At 56.1% G+C, this 14074-nt stretch overlaps 4 protein-coding genes across 4 annotated transcripts; 3 read left to right on the plus strand and 1 right to left on the minus strand.

Moving 5' to 3' along the window:
- Positions 1-1141: 1141 nt before the first annotated feature.
- cwf23 (Pre-mRNA-splicing factor cwf23) lies at positions 1142-1945 on the plus strand (the record flags this gene model as incomplete). Its single annotated transcript, XM_032035914.1, has 1 exon — positions 1142-1945. The coding sequence occupies one exon, from the start codon at positions 1142-1144 to the stop codon at positions 1943-1945; it is 804 nt and encodes a 267-aa protein (XP_031885169.1).
- Positions 1946-1998: 53 nt separating this feature from the next.
- CGGC5_v007349 (putative transferase CAF17) lies at positions 1999-3216 on the minus strand (the record flags this gene model as incomplete). Its single annotated transcript, XM_032035915.1, has 1 exon — positions 1999-3216. One exon carries the CDS (start codon positions 3214-3216, stop codon positions 1999-2001), a length of 1218 nt encoding a protein of 405 aa, XP_031885174.1.
- A 1335-nt stretch (positions 3217-4551) lies between these two features.
- CGGC5_v007350 (Kelch repeat-containing protein) lies at positions 4552-6474 on the plus strand (the record flags this gene model as incomplete). The annotated part of the gene is made up of 5 exons (XM_032035916.1): positions 4552-4678; positions 4733-4825; positions 4881-5589; positions 5641-5970; positions 6024-6474. 5 exons carry the CDS (start codon positions 4552-4554, stop codon positions 6472-6474), a joined length of 1710 nt encoding a protein of 569 aa, XP_031885175.1.
- Positions 6475-7106: 632 nt separating this feature from the next.
- Positions 7107-9178, plus strand: afsR-2 (Regulatory protein AfsR; the record flags this gene model as incomplete). The annotated part of the gene is made up of 4 exons (XM_066151847.1): positions 7107-7752; positions 7810-7890; positions 7954-9064; positions 9139-9178. The coding sequence occupies 4 exons, from the start codon at positions 7107-7109 to the stop codon at positions 9176-9178; spliced, it is 1878 nt and encodes a 625-aa protein (XP_066008697.1).
- Between the last annotated feature and the right edge of the window lie 4896 nt (positions 9179-14074).

Below are 14074 nucleotides of genomic sequence, written 5' to 3' on the forward strand. Positions count from 1 at the left end.
GCGGGATGCCTGAGAAGCCTCCCTCGAGGGCGCCGAGGGCGAATGACAACAGGCCGCATCAGGTCAAGTAGGGAGGTTGAACTCGTGGGCGAAAACAAAGACTGTGCATACTCAGCAACGCCAGGGAGTCAGCCATAGGCATGCAACTGGTGGTAGAATGAGTTTCATGACTCTGAGGAAGGGTGATTTGCCTGCTGCGGAGCAGAAATGGGAGTGATTTGTGTAAGACTGCATCTGAATCATCGTCGGGCGAACGGAAGTTCAGTAATCTATGATCTGTACTTGAGTATGCCATTGCCATGCTCGACTTTACGGAGGAGAGCTTTGGACATGAGTAGACTTGAGAGGAAACCTAAGCATTCCGAGACATCACGGACCCAAGTGTTGATGGGGATTCGAACATCCATCGCATCCTTGCAGAACGGTTGAAAATGCCATGTGGTTTCTAGATCAGATCAGAACCGCCGCCAAGCAACGGCGAAGGTGTACGGACGTAAGATCGAGCAGAGTGTGCAGATCCATGTGTCTGGCGCTGTGGTTTGCTGGAGTACGGGAGTACTTCAAGCCAGGCGCTGCCGGAACGCCATCCATTGAGCCCGACGATGCCGTCTAACTCAAAGGAACAGTAGCTTCTGAGAGAAGGCGTCTGAAGGCGATTCTTCGAGAATACGTGCCATTGAAGCCTTAGAAATTTCCACATCAATTTGGAGGGCCTCTGCATTGATGTTGTAATTACTGAGAGCCGCAGAAATGAGGCTCGTATTCACGTTGCTTGGAGGTAAGAAACAGCATGGCCGAATCGACTGAGTCGAAGATTCGTTTGACTCAGGATCTGCAGAGAATTAAGATTTTGCAATGAACTCTAAGGACGGAAATTGGCAAAAGAAAACGCAAGAATACGCAACAGCGAATTCATCATGGGTTTCTGTCGATGGTGCAAGAGATGGTAGTGCAAGAAATAAGAAACACAGAAGGCGTTGGTGTTGGTGTACGGACGTAAATCCCGGACCCACCTTTCTAGAGCGCCCGTGCCACCTGCCACATTCTTACGCGACCACCGGATTATCTTGGCAGTCTTCAACCCTTCCGTCGTTCAACATCTTTCACATCGCAACACCTACCTACCAACGAATATCCGGAAATGGTAGACAGCAACAAGGACCTCATCGCTAAGGCGCAGGAATATTCGACAAACAATGTCGATCTCTACGAGCTACTCCAAATCGAAGCGTCCGCGAAGGACGAGAAGGAAATCCAGCGCGCGTGGCGCAAACAGTCCCTCAAGTACCATCCCGACAAGACCAAGGACGCATTCGACCCCGAGAAGTGGGAGCTCATCGAGAACGCCCGCGACATCCTCCTAGATACCGCCGCCCGCGCTGCATACGACAATGCGCGCAAGGCGGCCCTCCTGCGCAAGGCTGAGCGCCAGCGCGTGGAGGGGGCCCGCAAGCGCGTCATTGACGAGCTCGAGGCTGCTGAGCAGGAGGCCAAGAGGCAGCGTCTCGACAAGGAAGAGCGCGAAAGGGAGATGGAGCGCGAGAAGGCCCGGCTTCGTGCGGAAGGCCAGCGGCGGATGGCCGAGGAGGCCGAACGATTCAAGAAGGAGCAGCTGGAGCGCATGGAGAGGGAGCGGGAGCCGGACGAATACGATGAGAAGCTGGCAGAGCTGCAGAGGCAACTGGACGAGAAGAGGCGGCTGAAGGCTGAGAAGAAGGCTCGGAAGAAGGGCAAGGCAGACGGCGCCCCGATGCCCGACCCAGTGCCTGCGCCAGCACCAGCACCCGCTGCTCCTCGAGCACCGCCCAAATGGGAAGATCTCAAGGCGCGCATGTTGGAGGCTCAGAGGCGGAAGGAAGCCATGAAGGCAGCGGAGGCCACAAATACACCACCCGGGACGGAGACGTCAACGAAAACAGCGGAGGGAGAGGCGGCGACGGCTTGATTATACAATTATACCCCTTTTTCTATTCTACAACTGGAATGGCACTGACTTCTCTACTGGGCAGGTGCCTCGTTCAACCCATTCCTCAGCCATTCGGGCACGAATGCCTTGATTTTCACCGCGTTGCTCTTGTCTTCCTCGCCCCACTGTAGCATGAACTCATTGGCGGGGTCGAACGTCGACGCGGCCGTCTCGCCGGGGAGTACGACGTCCGTCATGATCTCTAGCCGGCAAAGACCCAAGCCAACGTTTCCGATGCCCTTGAGCCACTTGCCCGCGCTTCTTCCCTTCTTGCCAGACCGGCCGATACTCGTCTCTCTCGGGATCGTCTCTGCCGGCAGGCCCTCGGGACCGTGATTCGCATCTTCGTCCGGCCTATACTGCAGTGTCTGGGGCGCAGCTCTATCCACATCGTAGATCATGCATGGGAGTATCCTCTTGCGCACCACCCCGCGGTGCTTCGTCCGGATCGTGAGCTCCTGTCCAACGTAGCAGCCCTTGTGATAATCAATGCCGTTCATGTAATCCATATTCGTCTCCTGAGGCAGCGCGTGCTCCCTGATGATCTCATCCTGCCCCTCGGCAACCCCCTGCAAGTATCGCCTGATGATGTAGCTATCCTCCGTGGTAGCCTCAAGATCCAGCTGCGGCGGCGCATCCCTGCCCCGCACCAACCGGTACCCCAATCCGGGCGTCCTCGGGTCTCGCGTCAGCGTGCTCAAGGTCGCCGCATCGGTTGAGATGGGCTTCCCGCTGTCGTCCCACGCATGCCACACCGTCGCCTCGTCCACCGCCAGCAGCCGCACGTTGAACTTGGCGCGCAGCTTGTACCGCTTAATATGCTTCGCCAGCCTCTCGGCCTCGTTCGCGTCGGCCTCGATCAAAAACCGCGTGCCCGCCTGTTGCTCTCCGGCCGCGGCGCCGCCGCCCAGGCCGGCGGTGTCCGGGTAGATGAAGACGTCGTGCAGCACGCGGCCGGTGGCGTTGAGGAATGCGGCGTAGAAGCCCGTCTCCCGCGCGCGGGCCTCCTTGGAGGCGATATTGGCCGTGATGACGCCCTGCAGGAACTTGGCGGCGTCCGGGCCGGCGACGGAGATGAGGCGGCGCGAGGGGAGGGCCGTGAAGCCGGCGGCGGGCGGTGCCGGGGGCGGTGGGCTGATGTTGCTCGAGTACGGGCGGTGTTGTCGCTGCTGCTGCTGGCGACAGCTCCGGCAGACGAAGCTGGCTGCGGACAGCTGCTTGCGCGCGGCGAGTCGAGGGATTCCGTGCATTGTTTGGAACTTTGTGTGAACTCGTACAGAACTTTTGCAGCTTCCGGAGCTTGGAAAGAGGTTTGCTCGGTCGAGTCGAAGTCCGAGGCGCGTGGGTTCGAGTCCCGTACCCCACGATAGCTATCGGGTGCTGGAAAGAAAATTGTTCCAGGGTTGGTTTGTAATGACGCACTGCCAGCCGTCCGGGACGCACGGGGCAGGCCGGGAATGGGCAATCGGACGACCACTGTAAGTCCGATTATTTCCCGGCCTCTGCTGAATTTTCGGATAGAGAGCCAGCGGATAAAGGACTGGAAATCCATTCAGGGCTATCCCTGGACGTACGTGGCCTGTGCTTGAACATTGAGTTGCTGCCTAGCACAACTGCAACTTGAGCTCCAAGCAACTCCACAATTGAGCATCGCGAGAATCACCTCTCAACTGTTCGTCTCCAAACCCAACAACTCACGGTATCCTCTCAAATAGGCAACTCTGTGAAACGATGCCAGACTGTGCCCCAAATTGTGTCGGAAAAATCGTTCCTTGCAGCAAGCGACGCAGGCGCAGGCTCATGCACTCACACCGACAGCGCAGCCACTCCCGTCTATCCCGCGCAACAGCCCCAAACAACCGCCGGCAACCACACCACCGGGCAAGGCTGAAGGGGATCGATGCAACCGCATGCGCTTCAGTGGGCTCCCAAATTTCCCAGGATATCGCAACCCTGGCCGTTGCAGCGCCAATCACCATGATTACAGTTACACGCTCTGTGGGCGCAGGATCGCGCTAGCCGTCTGACACCCTGTGGCTATGAGTGCTAAGTGCCCGCTAGCCGGGGGACTTTGGTGCGACCCCCAAGTGAGAGACGACCTCCCATTAGCCAGGCACGCGAGACACCTCGACCAAGATGCACCCACAGAGTCGCGGTAAAGGATCGGCATCCTGGCACTTCCTACGTGGTATGCCATTCGATATGAAATGTCGGCGTCAGGGACTGAAGCTGATGCTCCAATGCATTTCGACATGGAGCGGAACCCCAGTATCCGTTGATTGAAGCTAGCCTGGCCATCTGTTTTGCCGATCCGTCTTACATTTTGGTGACTTTTCTGTGAGGGCTGTCCCCCTCGCATCCTTTTCTCCCGCCTTTTCTCTCTCCCTGGCGCGAACTCTGCTCTTGAATCCTTCGTGATCGCCGGATGGACGGATTGGAACAGCGTGGTTTCTGGTCTCGAAGCTTGATCGTTTGGACGAAGAGATCGCCGTCACTTTGACTCGGCCCCCCGCAGCTACCAAGACCGCGGTCTTTTATCGCGACAGAACGCCATATCTCGAGGTGGCCCGAGTTTCTCTCCAGCCATGGTTTCACGGTGGGCGGCGCTGCTCGCCGTTGGGCAGCTCGCGACGACATGTTATGCGCAAACCGCCGCGCAGGTATCAGACGTCCCGTCCGTCGACAACTTTGTGAGGAGGGCTTTTGCTAGGAGTATGTCCTGTCTGCTTGACTAGGGTGAGAGTCGCGACCGCTGACGGCGAACAGCAACTGTAATCGACAACTATCTCTACATCGACGGCGGCGAAGTTTCACAGCTAGTGAACGGGAAGAACCTCACATACCGCCCTTCAAACCCAAGTTCGTCTGCTCCGCCGGCCACCTCGTAGACCGCCCTACTAAACAATGCCAACAGTGAACAGCACGCTGTCAATTGACCTCACATCATATTGGACGCCCTCAAACGTCACCTTCACAGAGACCAAGAAGACCGACGCGCCGACGATGATGCGCCAGGCCATCCTCAAGGACAACTCCAGCGGCATCTTCTACATCTGGGGCGGGTTCATCTCGTACGACAACCCGCTGCCCAGCGCCCAGCTGTGGAGGTTCAACCCCGACAACAAGGGCGGCGGCTCCTGGAACACCGAGATCAAGCCCGGCCACAGCACCTTTCTCGACTTCGAGCGGTCCCAGGGCGGCGTCTTCGTGAGCACGCCCGAGTCGGGCTTCTACTTTGGCGGCTACTCCCAGTCGACGTCCGACCCCACGCCCGCCGGTCCCGTCCCGGGGTTCCTGGAGTTCAACTACGCAAACCAGACGCAGGCGTGGACGAACCACACCGACGCCCCGTACTCGCCGTACGGCACCATAGCCGGCGGCGCGGCGCAGTACATCCCAACCTTTGGCGACAACGGGCTCGTCATGCTCTTCAGCGGAGGCACGTACACCGTAGGAGAGGGTGTGGCCTCGGACGATGTTGCGCTCCAGGCCTTTGACACGCTCTACTTTATGGATCCCGTGACGAAGAAGTGGTACACCCAAAAGACGTCCGGAACACCGCCCGCGCCGCGGCAGTGGCACTGCGCAGTGGGAGCGCAGGGACAGAACAACACATATGAGATGTAGGTCGCTGAGGAAACGAGATGTCAGGTAAAGACTAACCAAACGCGTAGCTTCATCTTTGGAGGCAGCAGCGGAAGCACCTCCTTCGACGACGTCTGGATCCTGAGTCTGCCCGGCTTCTTCTGGACCAAGGCCGACTACACGTCCTCGAGCCCCCGCGACGCCATGGGCTGCGCCGTCGGCGGGCAGCGCCAGATGATCACCGTCGGAGGCATCAACCGCAGCTTCGTGCAGTCCACAAAGTTCTTTGCGAACAAGGACCCGTTCCCGCAGGGCATTGGCATCTTCGACATGACGGAGCTGAAGTGGACCGACAACTACAACCCCAGCGCTGCCGCGTACCAGACGCCGGACACCGTGCAGGCTTGGTACGACGAGGGGTAAGCATTGTTTGCGCCGAAGTTGAGAGATAATGTAACTAACATGGACGAAGCAAACTCTCGAGCGTGACTTATACGAGCGACGAGGTCGCGGCTCTCTTCAATGGATCCAGCTCCGACTCCGGTTCAGGATCTGGCTCCGGCTCCGGAAGTGGCTCTTCCAGCGACTCGGGCTCCAGCTCTTCGAACGCCGGCGCGATTGCCGGCGGAGTCGTCGGAGGTGTGGCCGGAATCGCGGCGATCGGTCTGGCTGCCTTCTGCCTGCTGAAGAGGCGCAAGAGGCAGCAGGCCCAGAGCGCGAACCAGCCCGCCGTTGCGGAGGCGCAGCCATACGCCCCTCAGCACGGATACTCTCCCGTGCCGCCGTCGGCGACGATTGCGGCCTCGGAGTTGGAGAGTGGGCGGACTCCTCCCCCTGACGTGCCCAAGATGATGCATCCTCCCGAGTTGGATGCCAATCCCAGGGTGATGTACGAGCTTGACGGGTCGGGAACGCATAAATGATGAAAAGTGACCGTAACAGGGAGGAAATGGCCGAAGCGGTAAATATACCTTCATGAGATACCTTTAGACTGTAGACAAATAGTTTATAATGATGTTCAACTCTCCTGGACCTGATAACCGCCAATGGGGCAGTCAGGGGGTATTCCGCGTCGCGCCACGTATGATTCATGCCGGTTCCAAAGGCAAAGCCATGTCTAGATGCGACCCGCACGTCGAAGAGGTACGGGGGAGGACGCTCGGTGAAGGTCATCCGCAGGCTATTCAAATGCAAGAATTACCTCCATGGGTAAGAAGGCAAGGCGGGTTTTGCCGACTTTAATATGTCCTCAACTTGTAGAGAGCTAATACGCAGACACTAATCTTGTGTTGTATGCCCACCAGAGACCGAGTTACATTTGGTGTTGCTGCGCCGCACGAGACGCTGTTGGTGAGGCTGGGCATGCAGAAGACAAGCGCAGCAGCCAATTGATCCCCGGCCTCGGCGGTTGGAACCAGGGTATAAAACTCAGCTGAAAGCACCTTTTAACAAGCTGAATTCCTAACACCCAGGAGCAACTCCTCCTCTTCTTCCCCTGAATTTCAAGCGCTTCACCTCACAGCAGCCTTTCCGGCTTTGAATCTTGGCTTCCAAGATGGATCCTCTCAGTGTAGTCAGCTCAACCATTGGCATCATCGGAGCGCTTTCCAGCGCCTACGAGACCATCAAGAAGATCCAGAACCTTCCGAAGGCTTTCGACGAGGTGAACAAAAATCTCCCTTTGGTCCGGGGTGTTCTTCAACGTGTCTATGAAAGAATCCAACGGATAGATCCCAGTGTCGACGAGAACAGCGACTCTATCCGCGAGGCCATCAACACCTGCCACGACAAAGTCGAGCTGCTCCAGAAGATCTTTGCCACACTCGAGGAAAAATGCAAGGATCGAGACGCCGACAAGACTTGGAAGAGGGCCCGGGCCTGGTACCGTGAAGCTATGCGTGGCATGCAGGCTGATCGTGTGGAGGGCTTGATGAAGGAGATTTTGGACCGCATGCGAATCCTGGCCATGAGCCAAGTCTTCAGTCTCAACGATGACCTTGACGAGATCAAAGAGGCCATCAGCTCACTTTCAAAAGTAGAGCCATCCCTGGATGAATCCGAGATGGAGATGGGAGCGATCTACGCGCAGCAAACAAATCGGGACCACACCACAGGCACACAATATAACATGTCTGGTGGTGTAATGAACACAGGGAATAACTCGGGGAATACTTTCGGGGACGTTGGGACCTTGACATTTGGTAAGAGCTAGGACAGATACCAACTCTGCCAGACATAGAGTTTAATCAACGTCACAGTTTCTTGTCCCGATCACCTTGACCATACCTGTCTGTCGCGACCCTCGAAAAGGAAACATGAGTATCAAGGCAGATCCAAGCGTGAGTCGACCGCTCCAACGGGCGATGTGACAGAAGCTATGGCGTGCTGACAAAGCTGAGCAGCATCGCATCAGATTCCTAATGGGAAGAATTTGAACTTTGTTGGCCGTTTGGAAATCATGCAGAAACTTCAAACAATGCTGCGGGACAAAGAGTGCGAATCAGTCGCTCTCTGCGGCTTGGGCGGCGCGGGCAAGAGCGAGATCGCGCTCAGCTTCGCGCACTGGGTCAAAGATACCATGCCAGTTCACTCCGTACTCTGGATGTCAGCTTTGAGCTGCGGGAGCATTGATAAATCCTACGGAGATATTGCTCACAAAGTTGGTCTTGACTGTTCGGAGGGTCTTGGGGTGAAGACGGCGCTGCAACGATATCTGTCCTCCGGAGTCGCTAGCCCTTGGGTTCTCATCATCGACAACGTTGATGACGAAGCTATGCTCAAGGATATGCTTTACGATAGCGATGGAAATAGCGTACTCCCACGAGACGATGGTTGTCTCACGCTGTTCACAACACGATCATGGGATGTGGCCCAGTGCGTCTCGCAAGGGAATGTGATCGATGTGGAGGCCATGAACGAAGACGACGCAAAGAACCTCTTGGCCAGGCTTATTGGCAAGAACGCATCGTCAGAGCCAGACGAAATGGTTGATATTCTTCTGGAGAAGCTCACTTGCTTGCCGCTTGCTATCGCGCATGCTGCAGCTTATATGAAAAGAAACAGAAAGTCCACAAGCGACTACGTCAATCTTATGGCTGGCACCGACGAGAATTTGATCAAGCTTCTTCAGCAGCGGATGGCAACTGGAAGAGCGACGGCTTCCGTCTTGACCACATGGGCAATATCATTCGAACAAATCAACATGCATCACCCGCAAGCCGCCACTTTGCTATCATTTTGCTCTCAGATTGAGCCAAAAGGGATACCACGAACGATGCTTCCCAATTTCACAAATGAGATTGAGTTAGATCAGGCTGTTGGAACGCTTCTGAGCTACGCCTTCATCCGTGATCGAGGCGATTTGCGACAGACGTTCGATATGCACAGCCTTGTTCACTTGGCCGCGGGAGTTTGGCTCAGAGAAATGAAGGGTTCCAAAGCCGCCACCGAAGCTGCTGTAATTCGTCTGGCTCAATTGCTACCAGAATCACCGCAGGAAATTGTCGAAGAATGGTGGGCGTACCTCCCGCATGCTTGCAGACTTCTTATGTCAATAGACACGGCCGAGATTGATCTGACTGAGAAAGTATGGGAGGTGGGCTATTATGCCAACTATTTCCTATATAGTGACCGCAGATACCACGAGTCTGCGCAAATAACCGAACGCGTACTCGAATTATGTGAAAGGAGGTGGGATAAAGACGAACCGTTCATTATATCCACACGGATCCTTCTGTTCAAATCTCTCTCTGAGATGGGGCTCAGGCAGAGAAAACGAGCAGTCGAAATCGCAGAGCTTGTCCTTGAACAGACAAAACGTTCACGTTGGACTGATGCAGCAAGTGAGATCAAAGCAGAGCTGGATCTTGTCTCGGTATACCACTCGGCGGGTCAAAAGAGCGAAGCTTCTGACCGGGCAGATATATTGGTGGCAAAGCTGAAATTCTTCGACGTTCATGAGCACACTTGGGTATTAGAAGCAAAAGCCTATCTGGGTCAGGAACTTCTCCGCATCGGAAAACTCAATGAATGCATCGACATGCAGGAACAGGTTCTTGTACTGCACGATGAGATGGAGCATGACGACAAACTACTAGTCTTGAGCGTGAAACAACAGCTTGCATTAGCCTACGAAGCCGTAGGTCAGCCCAGTAGGGCAATAGACCTATTAGAATCCACACCGGGAGAAGACCTGACGTTATCATGCCAAGACTTTCCGCAACTGCAGCCCCTAGAATTTCGGCTGGCGCTTGGGACTGCGTACATGCGCAACAATCAGTGTGACGACGCCATTCGGACTCTTACAGCTGTTGTAGAAGAAATGGAGGGTAGGCCGAGCTTGATATATCAGACATTCCATCAACGAATCCATCTCAAGGTAAACGCCTTTTTGGCGATAGCCTACGCAATGAAGGGTCAGATGGTAAATGCAATCAAGTTCGGTCAGGAGCTCGAAGCAACCGAGAAAGTAATTGCTAAGAGGCGAGGAGTCCGTGAAGACGACGGAGAAGACGAAGATTTGATAGCAAGGCAAAGTGTTCTTGCGGGGATTTACTTGGCGGTGGGGACGTCGACAACAGGCAGACCTCTGATCAACCACATGATAGAGGCGCAAAGCAGAACTTTTGGCGAGAGTCATTCCCGGATTGTCTCAGCACAAGATCTACTTGCGAAGTGTGAAGAGATAGTTGCGAATTGTGTAGAGGAAGAATGAGAAAGGTTTAGCCAGAGGCGCCGTACGTATACATCTTTGGCTCTGAATAGAGTGACTTTGGAGAGCCTCATCAACCGGCACGGATTCTGGCCCGGAATGCAACCCGTCCAGTGCCTGCTCCGCTCCTCCGGCACTCGGTGCCCACACCCGATCCGAGGCTTGAATAGTGTTCTCGAGAACCGTTGATGAGCCGAGCCTAATCAAGCACAACCTCCACGGACAGACGTTGACTCCCAACCACTCGGCACCAGAACCCTGACAAACGGCTCCCAACTCCACAGACCGTTCTCATCGATCCAAACCCAAAACCTAAACGTCAACAACCCCGGCCCCATCATCCCCGGCCCGCCGATTACCCTTCCATGACAGCATCGCCTCCGAGACGGACACCATGCCCAAACACCTCGTCCGAACCAATCTCCTCCGCAGATCAACTCGCAAATGACTTCATCCATTCTCCAAGGGTCCAAACCACCGGGCCCCGCGGCTTCGGTATTGGCGTCAGCCACACAAAGAGCGACGACGCTAAAGCAAGGGAACTGTTGGCACTCGAATTACGTCTAAACAGTGGGGACTCTTCCCCCTTCGCAGCGAGAGATCCGGACTTTGGCATGTCCCCGAGCTGTGAAAGTCCCGGGAGGCCGGCAGGCCTGTGCGCAAAGAGTGATCATCCCATGCCTGATAAAGTCAATGACACTGACAGCGAAAGTGTGTCGTCGGCGTCGGGGTGACACACGAATACCGCTCCGCGCCGCGGCCCTCACACTCACAGTCCGCGTGGTCATACACCACCACACCCCCACGACGTCGAATACGCGGGCAAACACCACCACCGCGAGAGCGAAGCCTCGCCCAGCATCACCAGATCACCCCTCCAAATCAGAAGCACACAGATCGTCAACATCACGCACCTCACACACCCCCCTCCCGCACCATCGGGTTCCGGATGATGCATCTGCCATTGGATGACAGCTGTTCTTAATTCCGAATATGTCCCCCAAGACCGGTTCACCAGGCACCCGCTGCAGTTCAGCCACAACCATGTTCTCGCGGACGGGCCAACTCTTGTTTTCTCGGAGTTGGTGATGGGTTGAAGGAACCGTTGGTCTGGAACGCCCGGATAGACAACAACGGCGGTGCATAGTGGGCTGAGGTGAGAACGGCATCTCACGAGGGCACGTACGGCTCAATAAGGGGCTTTCTCATTTTGTTTTGCTTCAGATATTCTTATTTTGAAAGGTAGCATCATCATGACTCCTAATATCTCTGACATCAGAACCCCAAGCCATCGCAAACCGTTGCAACCGTCTCAAGTCTCGTCTGAAGGGGGTTCTTCACCTCGGTGAACCATCCCAGCCCACTGGGCTCCGTAGTCGAACCCCTCCTCGGTCACTCGGCATCGAACTCGTCCCCAGGCAGTGGGCGTTGGTTCGGCCGAGGGGAGAGAGAGCACGTCCCAGGCCGACAGGGCCAGCCGCCAGACAAACAGCCGCGGCCGCACCCGCTCTGCACCCAACGCGCGGAAAAGTGTGGAGTCCGCGTCACTTGCGTGCTGGTACCTGGATGAATAATCGGCTTGTGCTCGGCTTCGGCTTACCCAAGCAGCAGCACAATTATCAATCCCACCAGATCTTTCCTGATAGACTCACACCCCATGGAATCTTGCCGGCGGGGCTAAAGGTCTGGACTTAGTGAGATTAACTCCAACGCCAAGCTCAAGCGGGGTGTGCAGCAGAAGATGCGCGCATCAGAGGATCAAGAGTGGGACGCGAGAAGGTAACATTTGTGTGTGAGTGACTGTGCACGCCGCGAGTCTCTCTCGTCGTGATGACTCAAAGAGGTGGAGAGCCCGGCCTTGGAACGACGTGCTCAATCTCATCTGCCTCGCTTCTCTTGCACCTTTTCGACGATGGTCGATGAAAATCACCGCCCAGCCCTTGCGTCCGTCCCACAGCTGGACATGGTTCTTCGCAGAGAAGAAGAAAAAAGTCCACCCCCGCAGAGGTGCGTCGTGCCTGGATGGAAAGAAGCCCACCGCCCCGCCGGTGCCGAAAGACTCACATTCTTTCCGCATCTCGTCAGTTCGCCGCAAGACACCCCGGCGGAGGAGCGGAGAAGGGGGTGTGTGTGAACCTGCTGATGGAGTTCGTTGCGGCGAGCGGATCGGAGGGGACTTCAGCGGGGTCGGCTGCTGCAGCGCTGCCGCCTGCGGGCGGTGCGGCGGTCGGTCGGCCTGTTGGAAGGCTCCCGTAGACCACAGAAGGATGCAGCATTATTCTTCGGAAGCGAAGCCGTGCCCTTATCAGCAGATCGTCGAGGCCAAGATCGCTCGATAGTCCTAGCGGGCCACTGCAACTGCCATCGTGACCCGTTGTAGGACTCTAGCAGCATAATCATTGTAGCATTCAACTTATCGCGAGGGAGCAGCGCGCACAGCAGGTAATCAGTGTTTCCTATTGCGATCGAAATGGCGTGCGAGACACGCCCGTCTTGTGCCTTGCACAATCCCGCCTCAGATGATCGACCTGGGCCAAGGCAGATAGGGTCAACCCCACGCCCAGTGTCTCATCCGGGGTGAACGTGTCACCTGCACGCACTTTGCAGCGAAATTTGGCTGCTGGCGTGCTGGCAACGCGCTGGCCCAATTTCGCATTTCAATGCTTGTTAGGCTCAGGCACAGGCAAGGGACCCCCCTTTCACCGCCCTACGTTGCCCGGTTCAGTGTTGAGGCCCTCTCTCAACTGCAGCCCAGAAGCTCCACGGTAGGGCAGCAGCAAAAATTTTTAAACGGCGGGCTGGTGGACGGTGAAGCGGTTGGCGGTCAACAAGTGCGTTTGGGAGGTATCGTGGAACGGGGCATGAATTGAAAGCGTGGGATAGCGCAGAGGCCTAGCCTAGACGCTGGCAAGCTGGGCACGCCAGGGAAACTTGTCTTCCGAGACCTGATTGACTCGGTTGATTGCGTGCGAGCAGCAAAGTGTCAGTCATGACTCCTCTCCGGACAATCTCTCTCGCGGGCAAAGGATACTCGATCGGGAAGGGCCAGCTCTGCTCAGGTGAAACAAATAAGCGTCGCCTGTCGCTGGCCGTCTGCTAAAGTGCTTCCCGCCGAGCAACTGAACCAACACTTTTAGGCTTGCCGAGACTGGCGAACGGAAAGGCGGGGGGTCTGATTGCGTCGCATCGGATGCGAAGGCCGAATGGCGGGCGGGAAAATGTCACTGGATCGTCAAATTTTCCATCCGTCCTGCTTTCCCCTCTTCGTTATCTACTGCATAGTATCGTCGGTCGGCTCAATCAATTTTGTTCCGTTTGCGCGAGAGCGAAGTCGGACTCGTTCTTTTTTTTGTGTCGCTGCGCTCTCAAGGTTGGACGGTTTATCCAACGGCAATCGTGCCCTCCTTCTCAGCCCTGTTTGTCGGGTTGAACTGCCAGTAAGATTAGACAACGGCTCATCACACACAAACCTTGGTCCGCCTGGCGTTTGGTGTCAGCATTGAAGGATCGGTGAGCTGAGCAACGAGGGGTTGGCAGTTCCAATCTCGTCGGGCCACGACCAGGCACAGTAAGATGCCAGACCGGGACCCTGGGTCGCGCAATAAGAAAGCCAAGCGAACCTCGTGCCATTTTCCATCTCCAGCAGTCCCTAATCTCCAAACTCCAATCTCAGCGAGATCTATTGCACAGCTTCTGCTGCGCCTTATGTCAGCTGGGATGATGGTCGCAGGGGGCGGTTGATGGGGGCTGGAGATGGAGATTTGGGGGTGTGCCAGAGAGGCAACACGTGGTGTACGGCGGCCCGAGCGCAG

Source organism: Colletotrichum fructicola, assembly GCF_000319635.2.
Source record: "Colletotrichum fructicola Nara gc5 chromosome Unknown KSG_Nara_v1_contig04, whole genome shotgun sequence".
Taxonomy (NCBI): Eukaryota; Fungi; Ascomycota; class Sordariomycetes; order Glomerellales; family Glomerellaceae; genus Colletotrichum; species Colletotrichum fructicola.